At 32.4% G+C, this 17187-nt stretch overlaps 1 protein-coding gene across 2 annotated transcripts; it reads left to right on the forward strand.

Moving 5' to 3' along the window:
- Positions 1-1845: 1845 nt before the first annotated feature.
- On the forward strand, positions 1846-8403 carry LOC126681245 (uncharacterized). Of its 2 annotated transcripts, none has more exons than XM_050376738.2 (18): positions 1846-2012; positions 2112-2172; positions 2658-2694; positions 2890-3020; positions 3197-3280; positions 3380-3458; positions 4058-4191; positions 4465-4604; positions 4861-4911; positions 5001-5083; positions 5168-5222; positions 5313-5427; positions 5546-6056; positions 6135-6348; positions 6463-6533; positions 7137-7305; positions 7392-7515; positions 7598-8403. In XM_050376738.2, exons 1-18 carry the CDS (start codon positions 1893-1895, stop codon positions 8305-8307), a joined length of 2889 nt encoding a protein of 962 aa, XP_050232695.1. In that variant the 5' UTR covers positions 1846-1892; the 3' UTR covers positions 8308-8403. The 2 variants fall into 2 exon arrangements, with proteins under 2 accessions (XP_050232695.1, XP_050232696.1); XM_050376739.2 differs by having other exon boundaries at positions 3209-3280.
- Positions 8404-17187: the final 8784 nt, after the last annotated feature.

Consider the following 17187-nt stretch of genomic DNA (forward strand, 5'->3'; position numbering starts at 1 on the left):
AATCGGTGTATATCGGGAACATGAACCCCTCAAATTCAGATAAACTTGAACAAATTGCAATTCCGCATAATTAATGTTGCCCCTGTTAAATTTCTGGTTTCATTGAAGGTTGGCATGTGCTATAATTTATGTTTCTATTTGTTTCAAACTGGAGCTAAGTTCTTGTTCTAAAGACAAGCCCTTGTCCTACAAGAAAATTGACAGCCTCAAATAAGTTATCTGCTTCAGTATTAAATTCTTCAGTTTCGAATGTTCATTTCCTACATTTGTTTCATTCAATTTTTAAAAATTCGGTTATGTTAAAGTACTTCAACTTTATTTGTTTGATACAAATATGGATCAGGTGTGCATTTCGGTTATTTCAATTTGGTTTACATTAAAGATAAATTAATTTTTTTATTTTAAAAATCAAACTGAATTGAAAATATTTTAATTTTAATTTTAAATTAAATTTATTGATTTGATTAGATTCGCGTTTTGCATATATTGAGGCGAGCCAGGGACGCCATAGACTCATATATTGAGTGCAAGATCTATTCATGAGTCAGACTCGAACCAAAAACAACTAAACTTGACCCTTTTAAATAGTGGACTGCTAAATACCGCCCGTACTTAACTACATACCGCCTTAAATATTACCTTTCTATCCTTTAGCTAAAAAAACTGAAAATCAAACTCTCTCAACTCTATTCAAATCCGAAGAACAACAATCATTATATCAAGTTCAAATGTCGGATTCTAACCGGGAAAGTGGACAACAACAACCGGTTAGTAATCGTTTTTAGTTTTTGTAGATTTTTAAGTAGGTATTTTAGTTTTTTTTTTAAATTTTAGTAATCAAAGTCTCTCAACTCTTATAAAGACGTCCACGTAGGACGTCCTTAACCGTGCGGGACGTCCTTCGTGGACGTCCCACACTTCCCGGACGTTTCCTCGGGACGTCCGGAAGATGAACAGTCCGAAAAAAAAAACGATAAAAACTTAAAAAATACCTCAGGAGAAGCCGTGAAATTTGTTTCCGGTACTTGATATTCATATTCCGATGATTTTGAAGTCTTATCTGTCATTGCGTTTTTTGAGATTCGAATAAGTTGAGAGAATGTGTTTTTTTTTTCAGTTTTTAGTAAAAGGTCGAAATTGTAATAATTTGTGCGGTAAGTAGATAAATTACGGCGGTATTTAACAACATGTTGAAATTCAGTTCGAACACGTCTCAAACTTCAGACATATACTATTCAAATGCGTATCACACATTGTATTTATACCGATCCAACAAGTTTTTCAAACTTCCATTAAAATTCAAACAATTATAAAAATTTAGTCCTACCAATGAAACTTATTACGAATCCGATTTGAGATAAAACATAACTGCCAAGCTCAAGTAAACGCGAACGGCTTGGTCGGACATTTAAGTCCACGGTCAGGTTTAGATGCACCCATTATAGGTCAGATTCAGTCGAGTTTCATTATTCTTTTAAACCCGGACCCATTTTGATCAACTATTCAAACCCGACCATTACACTTTATATTTGCAAATTCGGATCGATCTTTCAGGTTTACATCGAGAATTATATAAAAATGAATGCCCGAGACAAAATTAACAATCCAAATCCGGACTTGAGACAAAATTAACAATTCAAATCCGGCTCAAAGCAGACATGCCTAGACAGGCCGTAGAGCTACCCAGACCCATGAACAGGTCTAGGTGTAACCCCACAATAGCAAAGAAAGTAAATTGGGCTGGAGGCCCGAATGAGATAATTCATTCCTACTAAAAAGCCCATCTTCCAGCCCAAACCCAGCCCACCATTTCAATCTCTGAAATATATAACCTCCTACAGTTACTAGCAGTGGTGGAGGTTTAAGAGATTTTAGGTCGTTAAGCAGCAAAAATGGGGAAGAAACAGAGGCAAAATATAAAGGAAAGCAAGGAAGAAGAAGGATCTGTAACTAAACACAGTCCTAACACAGTCTTCATCTCCAACATTCCTCGCTCCTTCACTAACTCTCAGGTTTCCTATTTTCTTGTACATAAATTCAATGTAACTGCTATTTCTATTACTGATTTTTCATAATTTATTAATATTCTTCGTTTTATTTGCTGTTATTAGCTTGAAGAGACTTTCGGTGATGTCGGACCAATCCGGCGCTGTTTTTTGGTTACTCAGAAAGGTAATTAACATTTGTTTTTGAGTTAAATAGAATTAAGTGTGTGTGTTTTGAAGTTCTTGAAGATTTGGAGGGTTTTTTTTTTTGTAGATTAAGTTGAATTCTAATTGAAGTACAGTAGAGCTTATATTATAGTTTATGAAAGTAAAAAAATAAATGAAATCCATGTATTAACCTCTGTTTGAATATTAGCTTACAGAGTTTAGAATTTAGTTTAAAGTCCAACACATGATTTTGTTCCAAACAACACGTTTTTTTTTAAAAAAAAGTTAGGTATTGCTAGAGAATTAATTGTTAGATTTCTTTTTATCATTTGGGGAGGGCGAATTTTTGGCGCTTGTGGGAGGATTTGATCCCATGATCTTAGCAGAATGCTTCCCATTGTACATACTATTTGAGCTATAGTTCATTGGTATTGTTAGCTTTTTTTGTTTACCTTTAATTTGTTCTAAAGTTTGTTTAACTTTTGTTTCGTTTCATCTTTACAGGATCAACTGGACACCGTGGTTTCGGCTTTGTTCAATTGTAAGTTGTGTTGCTACTTTTTTCGATTACATGTTGTTTTCTTTAGTTTTGCTTTGTCAATTGCTGGTTTCTCTGCTTAGAATTTTACTTGTTTTTTTTCTCTCTTTGGTAATTATTTTTCTCTATGGGGCGTTATTCAATGGAATGCTTAGTTTTCCTTATGATATTTCTTTTTTTTTTTTTTGCATTTTTCAGTGCTATCAAAGAAGATGCTGATCGTGCAATTGAGCAAAAAAATGGTTCATCTGTTGGCAATCAGAAAATTACTGTTAAACTTGCTATGAGCCGTGCTCCCCTAGACCAGCGTAGAGCTAAGGCAGCTCAAGGTTGGTAGATAGTTTTCATCTTCAAGAGTTCTATTTCTGTTTTTTCTTCTTCCTTTTTTTGTTTATTTAATAGCTATTTTGATATGCTTAGGCAATGGCATTATTAAACTTGTTGATAAAACAGTTGATAAGTAGGCTGAATTTGATTCTTTATTGTCTTTTACATTTCCCATCAATGGCTGACTCAGACGGTGCACCAAAGATAAAAGATGAGACTACATCTAAGGTAGATGAGGATGCTACAAAATTACAGGATTCAGGTTTGAGGCTCTACTATATTTTGTAACTGTGCAACTGTGTTCATTCAAGTTCAGTATTCAGCTTTATATCCGAATTTAATATTTTGAGCTTAAATGCAGTGAAACATCTGAGACGGAAAAAACCAGTGAAACTTGTCAGTGATCTGGCAGATAAAGAGAATTGTTCTGGAAAGCAAAGGTACTTATTTTCATCTTGATCTTTTTTTTTTCTTCTATCAATTAGGTGTTCGAAATTTTGTTGTGAAAACTTTGACATGAATATTATATATGATTAATTGCCCCAAAAATTTACCATTTGTTGTATGTAATGTTCAATCCTCCATTAATATTTACCATTTGGTGTATGTTTGTTCAAATCCTCCACTTTGAAGAGCTCGGGGTGGCGTTTTTTTTGAAAAGAACAATCTATATCCATGTTGGGACCAAAGCTTTTGGTTGGGAGAAGTACTTTGAGGAGTTACTGCTTAACTTCAAGCTTCACACTCTTGCTTTTTTAAATGAATTTTAAGGCCTTCAGTAAGCATATGGTGAAATAAGATCTCTTGATAACTCCAAAATACTGGGTTATGTATTGGACTATTAATTGGATAGGTTTTCCCGAGTTTCAATTAGAAATGTAGCAATTGACAATGTTGCTCCTTACAATGCTTTGTAGTTCTGAGGTATACTATACCATATTTTCATGATAGAAGGTTTATGTAACTGAGTGATACTATCTATTTCATTTTTCAAAATACTTTGATTTATCCTATTGTTCAATTTTTGGTTGCCATGAAGGGTTGCGAGGACTGTAATATTTGGTGGCCTTCTTAATGATGCTATGGCTGAAGAGGTTCATCGTCATGCCAGAGATATTGGGAATGCCTGTTCTGTAACATATCCTCTTCCCAAGGAAGATGTTGAGCAAAATGGTAAGAGCATGTATTAGGGCCGAGAGTTTATACCTTTTCATTTAGTTTGGTTCAGGTTCAGGATTTGCAGTTGGAAATGATGGTGTTGTAAGTTTCAGAATTATTCACATAATGAGCTTAATTTTTTAGTCATCCATTTGTTTGCTTTAAAAATAAACTAGAAACGACGATTCACTCATTTGAAGATATATTATGCTCAGTTTGATGTTTATTTTTATGTGTGATAATTTGCTCAATTATGATGGTAAATGTGCTGAATCCAAAATGTTCCAGGTCTTGCACAAGATGGATGTCAATCAAATGCATCAGCTGTTCTATATGCTAGTGTGAAGGAAGCACGTTTAGCTGTGAGAAAGTTACACCAAAAAGAAATTAATGGCGGGATTGTTTGGGCACGCCAGCTGGGAGGGGAGGTAAGTGAGAAGTAAGTTTCTATGTGTCTAATATAATTGCTCATGTTTTTTCAAGGTTTGAGCCTAGTAACATTTCCTTTATAGTTAGTTAGTTTCATGGTTTTGATTCTGCATAGTTAGATTTCTACATCTTTTACCACTTAGTGTAGATAAACCAAAGATGAGTTGTAGTGATGAAAATTTATGATTAAACCGAGGAATCGGGGCTAGTATTGATCTGGATAATCTACTCACTTCTGCTCTGTGTATGAGCCAGGGTTCCAAGACTCAAAAATGGAAAATTATTGTCAGAAACCTTCCATTCAAGGTGTGTCTATATTCATCTTCATCACTTTTGATCATAATTATCATTGGAGGAACTTTATGTGTAAACTAGCTCAATGAACATGAATGCAGGCTAAAGCTAGTGAAATAGAGGACCTGTTTTCATCAGCAGGTTTTGTTTGGGATGCAATAATCCCGCATAATACAGAAACAGGGTAAATTAACATGCTACCCAGAATAATTAATTCCTTATAGAATGAAATATTTATATTTTTTTGTTTTCAATTTTTTTTATGCAGGTTATCCAAAGGTTTTGCATTTGTCAAATTTACATGCAAACGAGATGCCGAAAATGTATGGCTTGATTTGATTCTTTATCTTTAAAGTTTAAAGTACTTAGATTCTGTAAAATTTGCTGTTATATGTATATATATTTCCTGACAGGCCATTCAAAAATTCAATTTGCAAAAGTTTGGAAAAAGACCTATGGCTGTTGATTGGGCTGTTTCCAAAAAACTTTATAGCAGTGGTGCCAATGATTCTGCTGTTTCAGAAGATGGTAATTTCAACTGTTAACCGTCTTCTATTTCTTTAATCATTGTTAATTTCTACTTGTAGTTCAATATATCTTCTTTAATGGATATGGTCATTGATTTTAGCTAAGCATTGATATACAGGGAATCAGAATGAAAGTGACAGTAACGATGATGACCTAGAGGAAGATGAGGACGAGGATGAGGATGAGGATGAGCATGGTTCTACCCCAGAAAACCCAGATTCATTTGAGGGGAAAAAAGACATGCCTGCTGACGCTGATTTTGATGCAGAGGCAGACATGGCTAGAAAAATTCTCAATTCAATCACATTTGCATCTAAAGATTCCGTTACTTCTGATGTGGATGATTCTGTATTACCTAAGGAAAGCCGGAAGATAAATTTAGATGAAATTGTTAACATTCCAAAGAAGTCCAGTATGCAAGAAAGTGTCTCTGGTGTTACTGTGCCTGAAACTTCACCTGAAAACAATTTAGCTGATGGTAAAAAGACCAAGGGAGAAGATGATGATTTGCAGAAAACAGTTTTCATAAACAACCTCCCATTTGACATTGATAATGAAGAAGTGAAACAACGATTTTCTGTATTTGGACAAGTGATATTCTTCGCTCCAGTCCTCCACCCGGTGACCAAGTATGAATTAAAGTTATACATCCATCTGCCCTCGATTTTGTTTTAACGAAACTAATGTGATACTTGTGCTAATTGTAGGCGACCAAGGGGTACTGGTTTCCTCAAGTTTAAAACAGACGAGGCAGCTACTGCAGCAGTTTCTGCAGCCAATACTACTTCCGGCTTGGGGATTTCGTTAATGGGTAGGCAATTGACAGTCTTGAAGGCTTTGGATAAGAAATCAGCTCAGGATAAGGAGATGGAGAAGGCGAAAACTGAGGATACGGATCACCGTAATCTTTACCTGGCAAAGGTTGGTTTTCATCAACTCGTTCTAAACACTCGATACCTTTTAATTACTGCTTTGTTTAGATTATTATTTTGACCTCTTTTTTTTCTTTATTCCCCATCTGTGAATTAATAATAGGAAGGATCTATTCTCGAGGGGACTCCAGCTTCTCAAGGTGTTTCAGCAAGTGATATGGCTAAGCGGAAATCGTAAGTACATTCTTCCCGGCTCCCTCTCAGCCCTTCAAATTTCTTAAGATCAGCAAATAGGACGATTCTCGACCGCAGCGCACACATGGTGCATACAGGCATTGTTTAGTACTCCATTTGTCCCAAATTAATAGGCACTACTCAAAGTTACTTCATCCCACATTATAGACCTTCAATTATTACTTATATGATTAATTGTGGTAGAATTCATTTAAAAGAAAACAAAAGATGCTATAAAATATAATATTACAACTATACTAGTGTGATATTTTTCATAAATTAACTCATCTTACCTAGATAAACAAATTTTTTGAATACTTGTGTTTGTCCTAAATAGCCTATTAATTTGGGACGGAGGGAGTACATAACATCTTGTAGTTTTTGTGAAAACATGATTTAGTACTCGGAACTAATTTGATAGAGTTCTCTCCATTCTGAACTGAGCTCACACGCCCATCTTGTAGTATATATTTAGGTTAAGAAAGTGACAATTGATGCTGTAAATTATTCATTTGCAAACCCTGCCATCTAGAGTTTGATTATGTTTCTTAATGATGCTGCTGCTTTAAATCAACATTTTGCAATGCTTTTTAAATTTTGCAGGCTACACGAAAAGAAAACGATTAAGCTTCGATCTCCAAATTTTCATATTTCAAGGACCAGGCTTGTTATGTATAACATACCCCATTCAATGACAGAATTGAAACTCAAAAAACTTTGCATTGATGCCGTTGTCTCCCGTGCCACAAAGCAAAAACCAGTTATTCGACAGGTTGGCTACAGTTAGCAGTTCATTCTTGTTCTGGGATATATTCTGTTATCTCTCTACATATATTTATATATCTTTTGGTGAAACAGATAAAATTCTTGGAAAGTTTAAAGAAAGGGAAGGTAAAGAACCAATCGCGCAAGGTCGCCTTTCTCGAGTTCACCGAGCATCAACATGCACTTGTGGCCCTGAGGGTTCTTAATAATAATCCTGGTAATTGGGTTCTCATATTTACGGTGCATACACTATTGACACTTCTCTTTTCTAACTCGAGTGCGACGTTGGCTACTTGTAGAAACTTTTGGCCCTGAGAACCGTCCAATCGTGGAGTTTGCAGTTGATGATGTCCGCAAGTTGAAGATCCGGAATGCTAAGTTACAAGGTCACATGCAAGGAAACAATGGTAATTTGAAGGGCATGCGGGGTACTAATGCATCGAATGCACCAAATGATGTAACAAGCCAAAAGGAAAATTCTATAAAGCGGAATTCCAGAGACTTTAACAGAGCAACAAAGGATTCAGAACCGAATAAAAATGAAGGGGACAATTTGGTTTCTGGGGGAGCTTCTCCCACTGTAAGTGAAAAGAAACGCAAGAGGATTTCAGAAAATGCGGAAAGAAAACCTGCTCGTGAAGGAACTTCTGAGGGGCCAAGACGGAAGGGAAAAGGCTCTGTAGAGAAGCAGACCGATCATCGAGTTGGGAATCCCAGTCTGCCAAGTTCCATCAAAGGTGAAAGGATAACCAAAAGTACTGGCAAATTTGCCAAACCTTCGGAGGAAGCAGGATTGAAGCTGCAGAAAAGGAAACTATCAAACCAAGGCGAACAACAAGAGCGAGAGAAAAGGTCGAAAAGGAACAAAGAACCCGTAGGACGGGATGTTGTCGACAAACTTGACATGCTTATAGAACAATACAGATCCAAGTTCTCAAATCAAAGGCCAGAGAAACTTGATGGTGAAAAGCAAGCTAATAAACCAACCAAGAGATGGTTTCAATCATAGTTTTATGTTTCCATGCGTTGTATCTCTCCTTGCCGGAATTTTTGTGTAAACTTTGATGAGGAATCTAACTTAAATGTCATACTTAATTTTGTCTCATGTTTAAGTTCAACATTTTTGTTAGAACTTATAAATTTTGCTTTGCTAGTTCATCTCAAATTTGTAGTTCTGAGAGATTTAAGATCACATTTTTACTGCATCTTAGACTCTTAGTAATCATGTGATCTCTGTTAGCAGGATTCAGAAGCAACACATTTGGCCTAAATGAAGGAATTCTGTAATGCATAGTACAACTCAGTAATGGCTTAAAGCATTATCTCACCCTTGAACTTTATAGGTTTTATCAATAGCACTCTTCAACTTCTTTTTTTATCTATTGTACATTTCAACTTTGGTTTTTGTTGTTTCAATTTTACCTCTTAATGTAAAATTATGTAAAATCTCCATAAAATAAACCCAATTTAGAAAATTCACATTGAGTTTTTTACTTTTGCCATTTTCCATTCTAAGTTTTGCACATATTATTTTTAAGGTCTTTGTCAAACAATGACTTATATGGGTTGATTACATCACATTATATGCTCCACCATGTTCTGGAGATAGTGTTTGCTACTGCTAGCCTAAAGCAAAAGACTATTCTATTTATATTATGATCATTATTATTATTATTAGTAGTGGTTTGAATATAAAAGAAAAAATCAATTCATATTTCTATTTATTCATAAAAAAAAATCATATTTCATTATTATTGGATAGAGATAATTAGTTCATTAGAGCCATTTTTAGCCTTAGAGATGACCATTTTTACAAGTGAAGAATAAAAAGAACTTAAAAAATGATATTCTCAATATGTTCTTTTTTTTTATGGTATAAAATCATATAATTAAACACATTTTTCAAACTTTTTCCTGTTGAAAGATTCATCCCCTTTATTCTTTTCTTAATCCCTTGTAAGTATGTCCCTTTAAAGGATTCTTGCATTTTCATACTTTTAGTTAATCATTAATTAATCTAAAGCTTAGTGATTTCAATGCTACTTTGTATTAACTCCAAGGAAGTAATAATTAAGATGTGTGTTTAGTGAGAGGGAAAATGGTCATTTATGCCCTTAAGATTTGTCTCGAGGATCAAGTAAACCCTGAACGTCCGGAAAGGTTCAAATATGCCCCTAACGTCTTAAAAAGTGAACAATCATGCCCTCCGATTTTGACAACCAGCCCCCTAACATCTCATTTATGAGTCAAAATTAGGGCGTGATTGTACATCTTTTAAGACGTTAAGGGCATATTTGAACCTTTTCGCACGTTAGGGGCTTTGTTGATCCTATAGACAAACATTAGGGGTATAAATGACCCTTTTTCCTTAGTAAGATGAAAAAACTATTTTTAAGTAGACATGCACATGACCACGCATCATTTTATTTTACCGGAGATATAGATATAAAAAATATATTTAACTGTTATAAAACTATAATTTATGTATATTTTAGCTGTAAATTGAAATGCATATACTATTTTGAAAGAGAGAAGAAAATTTTGGTAAGATGTAAAAATTTTCCATTGTTTTATTTTTAATTATTTGTTTAATTGTTTTATTTTTAATTATTTGTTGCAGTTCTACCACTAAAAGAAAAGCGTGTATTAACATGTGTAGTACTGCAGAAGTCATATAAAAGGCTCATTATTTTCAAACAAAATCACTCACTCTTGCTTAAATTTTTTTATTTGCTTTCATAAACATAATGAGAGCATCCTATGTCCCTTTTATCTTTCTAGCCATTACCTTAATTATTTCTTAGCGATTTTTAAAAAAAGAAAAAAAGAGAGAATAAAATGGTTGTTACTGAAATTATTCTTTTGAGATACAACTGCCCAAAATGTTGTAAACAAAGAGGTTGCAATTGCAACAAACTATACAAATAATGTTGAAAATATGGCAAAAATTTGACCCTCCAAATCTATATTTGTTGAATTAAAATCTTCCCTTATCAAGAACTAGTTGAACAAAAACAATAAATAATGAACAAGAAAAGACAATATCAAGTGGAGATTTAATGTATTAATTATTATAGAAAAATTCACAGAATACCATAAAAAAACCTTTCCTTTTCACCATATACAATTGTTTTAGCATTTATTACAAACCTTGCCATCTTTCCCCAAAACTTTTCAATACTACCATTTTGATGGTCCACCAACTGAAATGACCCGCGCATGACGCGCGGGTCAGTTACTGAATTGTACCCATAACTGGGTCCAATTCAATATGCATATCCAATTCAGTATAAACTGAATTGGATTGGATTTAATTTCTTTTTTTAATAAAACTAATAATCTATTTATATATTTATTTAATATATAAATATTGAAATTTAATTTTAAATTTTAAATTTTAAAAATATAAATATATTAAATATTAACAATATAAAATATACATATATACTAAACGATACAATTTTTTAAAATATAATTTTATAAATTATTTAGAGGATATATTGTTGATACATTCCGAACACGGGTGTTATGCATAAATAATTTATTTATCATATATAAGTATATATTAAAGATGTATCTATCATGTATAAATAATTTATTTATCATGTATAATTATTAACTACAAACTATGTATTAAATATGTGTCAAACATGTATAAAAATATATGCAATATTACTTAAAAATAAGACGTACAAAAAACAAGAAAATAAGGTTTTGACGATCACATATGTATCATATATGTATCAAAAATGTATTAAACGTGTATAAAAATATATGCAACATTACTTAAAAAGAAGACGTACAAAAAATAAGAAAAAACATTTTGACGATTGAATATGTATTATATATGTATCAGAGATGTACCGGAATTGTATTAAATTAACATGTATGAAAATATATGCAATATTACTTAAAAAGAGTTTTGACGATCAAAGATGTATCATATATGTATCAAATATTTATTGGAGATGTATCAAATATGTATCGGAAATGTATCAAAAATGTATCGCCGATGTATTCATTTTTTAATTACGAGATCTGAATTATATTTAAAAAATAAAGTAACATATTTCAGATTTTTAAACATAAATTAAATAGATAAAACATTGAAAAATAAAAAAGAGCCGATCGAATTAGTCGGTTGATTTAATGAAATCGATAAAAAATAGAAAAAAGAGTTTGAACAGTCGAATATTTATTAAATATATATCAGAGTTGTATCAAATATGTATAAAAGATGTATCACATATGTATCGCAAATGTATTAAATATATGTAATGATACTTATCATATTACGAGTCATGTGCGTAACACGTAAAGCAATTCTAGTATATTTTAAAAGTAATCACCCTCTTCGCTACTTTTAATTTATTTTAAAGAAATGTATTTATTTATAAATAGATAAATAGATAACACCTTTTAAGAGATCTTTTGTCCCCTTTTACACGAGGTAATAAAATTATTTATATTTGATGTTATATTCATCCCTCAAAAATGATTAAAACTTAGTAACATAAACTCTGTTTTTATATCTCCCATCTCAATAATAATAAAAAAAGAATTAATCTAAGCTTGAGCCATCTATAACACAAAATAAAAAGAGCAGTTGAGGGAATGAAAAGTGTAAAACAAATAGGCGTAGATTAGAAAGCAAATAAGGTCACAGTAGGTGGATATGTGGACCCCTCCAAGATGATATCCCGCGTGGCATATCAGACAGGTAAAAGAGCAGAGATATGGCCATACGTGCCATATGACGTGGTGGCCCATCCAAGAAAAATTGAGCAAATCAGTTAATAAGGGTAGAGATTTGGACAAGTGTCAGTTTGTGGAAGATTGTAATACCCCTAATTTTCAAAATATGGAATTTTTGAAAATGCGGTGAATTGGAAATTAACGGCGGTAGAGTACCGGCTTAGAAATTAATTTTTCGGTGTTTAAATGCATGTGATTGATTTATTTGTGATATGTGATTAATTATTTAAATGTTTACGTGTGCATGGCTACGAAAATTAATTATTGTGCATGGGTGGCATTTTCGTAATTTTCGGTCATTAATTGGTAAAACCGATGTAAATAATTAAAAACGTTAAAAAATTAAGTTATAAATATATTTGCTCAAGATTTGATCATATAAGAAATTAATTTAGTTCGGAAACGTTTTTCGAGAAAGATTTTACGGAACCTCGAAAACCGTAAAAATAATCTAAATAAGCTAAGATTGGCTTAACTTGGGGAGAAAGCAAGTGTGTGTGAGGTGACACATATTGGGACACTTGTCAACATGCATGTAGCCTAAGAGTTGAGCTAATGATTGCAATTAAAAAAGGTAAATTAGACCCCACAACTTTTTAAACTAAAATGCTATAAGGGGAAAATCTCTTTTCTTCCCCACTTTCTTAGGAGAAAAAGTAAGATTGTAGAGAAACCAAAAGTCACTCATATTTTTCTTTGTCTTTGCCGAACCAACCCTAAGAAAATAACAAACCCCATTAATTCTTAACTCAAGCTTTTTGTTAAGGTAAGATTAAAAGCTTTTAATGGGTGTTATATGATTGTTGTTTTGTGAGTTCTTATTCTTCTCCTTCTTCTTCGGTTTCAAGCTTAATGGGAGGTTTTAATCAAAGTTTTTTTTATGATCTTTCTTTTAAAATGTGGGTTATTAAGAGGATCAACTAATTGGTTGTTATTTGTTTTTGAAAATTTCGGTTTTGATAAAATTTTAGTTCAAGGGTTTAAAACCTACATGCAATCTTGGATTATGGCTTTAATGAGTGAGATTAAACATGGGTAAGAGTTGGTTTTAAAAGATTCAAAGTTTTTCTAGTAGTTAAGTGTTAAATTTTAACTTGAACAAATGTTTGAACTAAGCTTTAAAAAATGCTGGAAATTTATATTTGAGTGTTAAAAGGTTGTTTTTTTAGAAAAATTAAGGGTTTCAAAAAAGAAAATTTAAAGGGTTAAGTTTATGGCATAATGAGCCGAATATTTTCAAGATTTTTCATGAAATGGAGTTTGAAATCTTATGATTTAAAATGTTTTAAATTTCTTAAGAAAATTTGGTGGTTTCAAAGATCAAAGTGTGAAAATTTAATAATTTTCTTTAAAACCGAAAATAATGAGATTAAAAAGGAAAATTTATGGGTTAGATTGTTTTGAGTTTAAAAATTGTTAAAATGGGTGATCATGTGTGAAATATGTTCAAGATTTTGAAATAAAAATTTGTGGGTAATTTAATTGTAATTGCCGAATGGTGTTATGATTTTCCATTCTTTGATAATTTGTTGTATTTATTATAGTTTGCATGATTAATTAGATTGTTAAAAGATCAATTTAAATGTGATGCATGATTTAGTTTTTGACAAGATTTAATAGTGGAAATTTTGTTATGGCCGAATATAATTCTATGATGGCATGAAAATATTATGAAAATTATTTAGTGGGTATGCCGAAATGTTTATATGTGTGTGATTTTATGATGATTTATGGGAGTTGCCATGTTATATGTTGATAGTAAGAATTATAGATGTTGTTTGTAAAATTTCTTGGTTGGCCGAATATGTCTTTGGAATTGCATGATTAATGTATACAAAATTTGATTATGGGTAATTGTTGAAATTGTATGTATGGGATTTACATGATAATTTTGAACAATAAATAGTTGTTAACCGATTATATGAAAAATGCTAATAAATGATTTGTATTGTTTAATTGGCATGTTAGTTGGTAATTAGATGAGATTGAAATCATGTTTATATGTTATGGAGGTTAAATACTTGAAATGATAAATTTTGGCTAAAAGCCGAATAGATCCTTGATTTAAAAGAAATTATATTTTTAAATCTCTTGGTTAATTGTTGAGTTAATAAGTATGCCATGGAAATACTTAATTGTTAAAAAATTGTGTTAGTTGGTGATTTTGGTATGTTGGCCGAATAGTTGGCTATTAATGTTTAGTTGTGTAAATTGTTGTGATTGTGATTGGAGTTGTAATATTTAATCAAGTGTGATTAAATATTTTGTTAGAATTAAAATTCATTCAATTTGATATTGATTGGCTAATTTTGGTATAGGTGGTTTAGAGAGTGGGGTGGTGGTCGGCGAACCACTACCGGCCGGTAAACGGAGCACGGTATCTCTGTTTAACCGAGCCAAGATTTGGTCGGGTTGAAACCGAACCAAAAAAAAAATGGACCAAGGCCAAGAGGGGGCCGAAAACCGTAATTAGATCCCGGACTAGAACTTTGGACTTTTATTTAGACTTAACTAAATAATTTGGACCCAAAGTTAAAAAAGTTAAAAAGGTAAGTAATAATTTAAAATTTGGTAAAAGGACTAAAATGCAAGATTTGAAAGTATAAGGACTAATATGTCCTAAATGGATTTTGGTGGACTTAAAAGGTAAGTGAAACCTTGAATTTGTTTAAATTAAAAGTTTTTAAGATTTTGAACTTTTAATTTGGGCTTGGACCCAAAAGATTTATATTTTAAAATAAATTGGAATTAATTAGTTAGATATAAACTAATTAATGTTTTATTTAATTAAAATTGGAAAATTTTAATTAAAGGATGTATGTATGTATATTATATTTTTATTAAAAGAGGATTTTGAATAAAGGTATTTTGGAATATGAAAATGTATAAGGACCGAATAGTATTTTTAAAATATGAGAATTTTTCCGAAAGGGTAAAATGGTAAAATTTACCTAAGATTTAGATGGACCAAATTATGAATTTAATTGGATTCCTAAGATTGAACCCGATACGTAGTATGTGTACGGGCCACGATGTCGATCGTGATGATTAGTGGGAAACGTTTTGATTAACAAACGTTTAGAGATTCGACAAAAGGTCAATCTCGGAATGCGAGGCATTCACGGGGCAATAATTGCCGAGGAGCTAAATGTGGATTAGCGTGCGTAAATAATTGTGGAACGACAGTCTGTGAGTTTGCATTATTACATGCATACATTAAAGTAATAAAATTACTATTATTACTTTAATGTGGAAAATTAATATCATAAAGCATTTTAAATATATCGTATATTTATTTTGAGTAAATAAAATTATTATGGAATGAGTCTATGAAACGTACCATCCTATTTGGGCTATAATAGGACTATGTGATCACTAGTTATTGCATGCATATTTATTTTTACGTAAAGAGGAATGTACTGTGTGAATCTAGACGACGGTCTAGAAGTCTGAGACGACGGTCCAGACATTGCGGGAGAGCTTCTAAGACGACGGTCTAGAACCCCGAACAAGTTAACGGTGACGGAACGTTAGAGTTCGGCCGATTGATTTAAGAACTAACGGCGTCATGGAACACTTAATGTTATCGGTCGTTGAGTTCATGAGAAAAGTTGGGAACAGTCTAAAGAAAGGTTTAGAACTGTAAAGGATAGTGGAAAATAAACTAGAGTCGAGTGAATCTACGGGTTTAGCCGACTAGTTTATTAATCTAAGTCTGAAAGGAGACTTAGAGGAATATGGATTAGAAAATGCATTTCATTTCAAAAGTTTTAACGTTTCTGCGATTGAACCGGTAGTATATATTTAAATATATCTATTTTATGACGAGTTAAGTATTTAATGTGTGTTTGTAAGATGTCAACTCACCAGTATATCTGACCCCGTTGTTGTACCAATTTTTCAGGTACGTAGACTGTCATTTTTGGTGAGGCTTCATATTCTTGTTCATGAAGTCTCTGTTTTGGACGATGTGGTATCTTGTATATATATTTACCTATCTTAGTGCTGCAGTAGAACTGTTTAGACGGACGTACTTTAGCATGCTTTTTACTTTGCGATGAACTGCCACGTTATACTCTGTTTTATTTTCATCGCTTTAATATTATGATATGTATGCATGCTTATTATGGAATTTTGTGATGCCTCTCGGGTATTTGAGATACCGAGATAAATGTGGAAAACAGTAAATGAAACTGTTGGCATCAAAACAGAAAAATGTGTATGTGGGCCCGACGTGGCATAAATGTGATTTACATGTCTCACCCTAAAAACGTTTTGAAAAAGGGTTATAAAAGTTGACATGTTGTGAAAAATGGAAAAGAGGTCCCGTGAAATGGTTGACCTAGTATTTACGTTTCGGAATCTAAAATGTATGATTTTATTCCGCGAAAAATTTATAGTGAATTTCGAAACAAATTTATATGAGAAAACTTTTTAAAGAAAAGTTAAATTGTTTTAATGAGAAAAATGGATTTTATTTTAAGGCTTGCTACGGGTTTCGGAGCAACCACTCCCATTCCCTAGCGCCGGTCTCGATCCGGGAATCGGGTCGTGACAAAGGTGGTATCAGAGCAATGGTTGATTAATTGGGCCATTGCGTGAAAAAGTGATTTTATTTTCGAAAAGAGAATCGAAAATTTTTGAGAAAATGAAAAAAAAAAATGGTGATTTTATTTCGATGTGCGAATCGAAATTTTTGATGATGTGGTGTTATGTGAAAAGTTGAGTTGTTTATTGAGTTCCTAGGAAGGAATGAGTATCCCTAGGAAATCTACTGCAGCAAAATAGGAAATCGATGTCATGTCTTGACTAAGTTATCGTTTTTCAAAATTCTATTCCGTAGTGTTCCCTAGGAATTGAATTTGTGTTGTTGTGATTAAACGATAATGTGATTTTGTGATTGATTGCAATTATGTGATTTAATGCTTGAAAATGTGATTTGGTGATTAATTGCAATTGTTTGATGTGATAATTGGGAATATGATTTTGTGAATATTTGCAATAACGTGATTGATAATTGAGATTTGATTGGGTTATTGAAACCGAAAATTTATGGTGTAATTGCTATGTGAAAAATGTGTAAAGTGAGTATGTGATTTAATTTTTGCATGGTGTGTTGGTTGAACCGAAATGT

This window comes from Mercurialis annua, linkage group LG5, assembly GCF_937616625.2.
Source record: "Mercurialis annua linkage group LG5, ddMerAnnu1.2, whole genome shotgun sequence".
Lineage (NCBI taxonomy): Eukaryota > Viridiplantae > Streptophyta > Magnoliopsida > Malpighiales > Euphorbiaceae > Mercurialis > Mercurialis annua.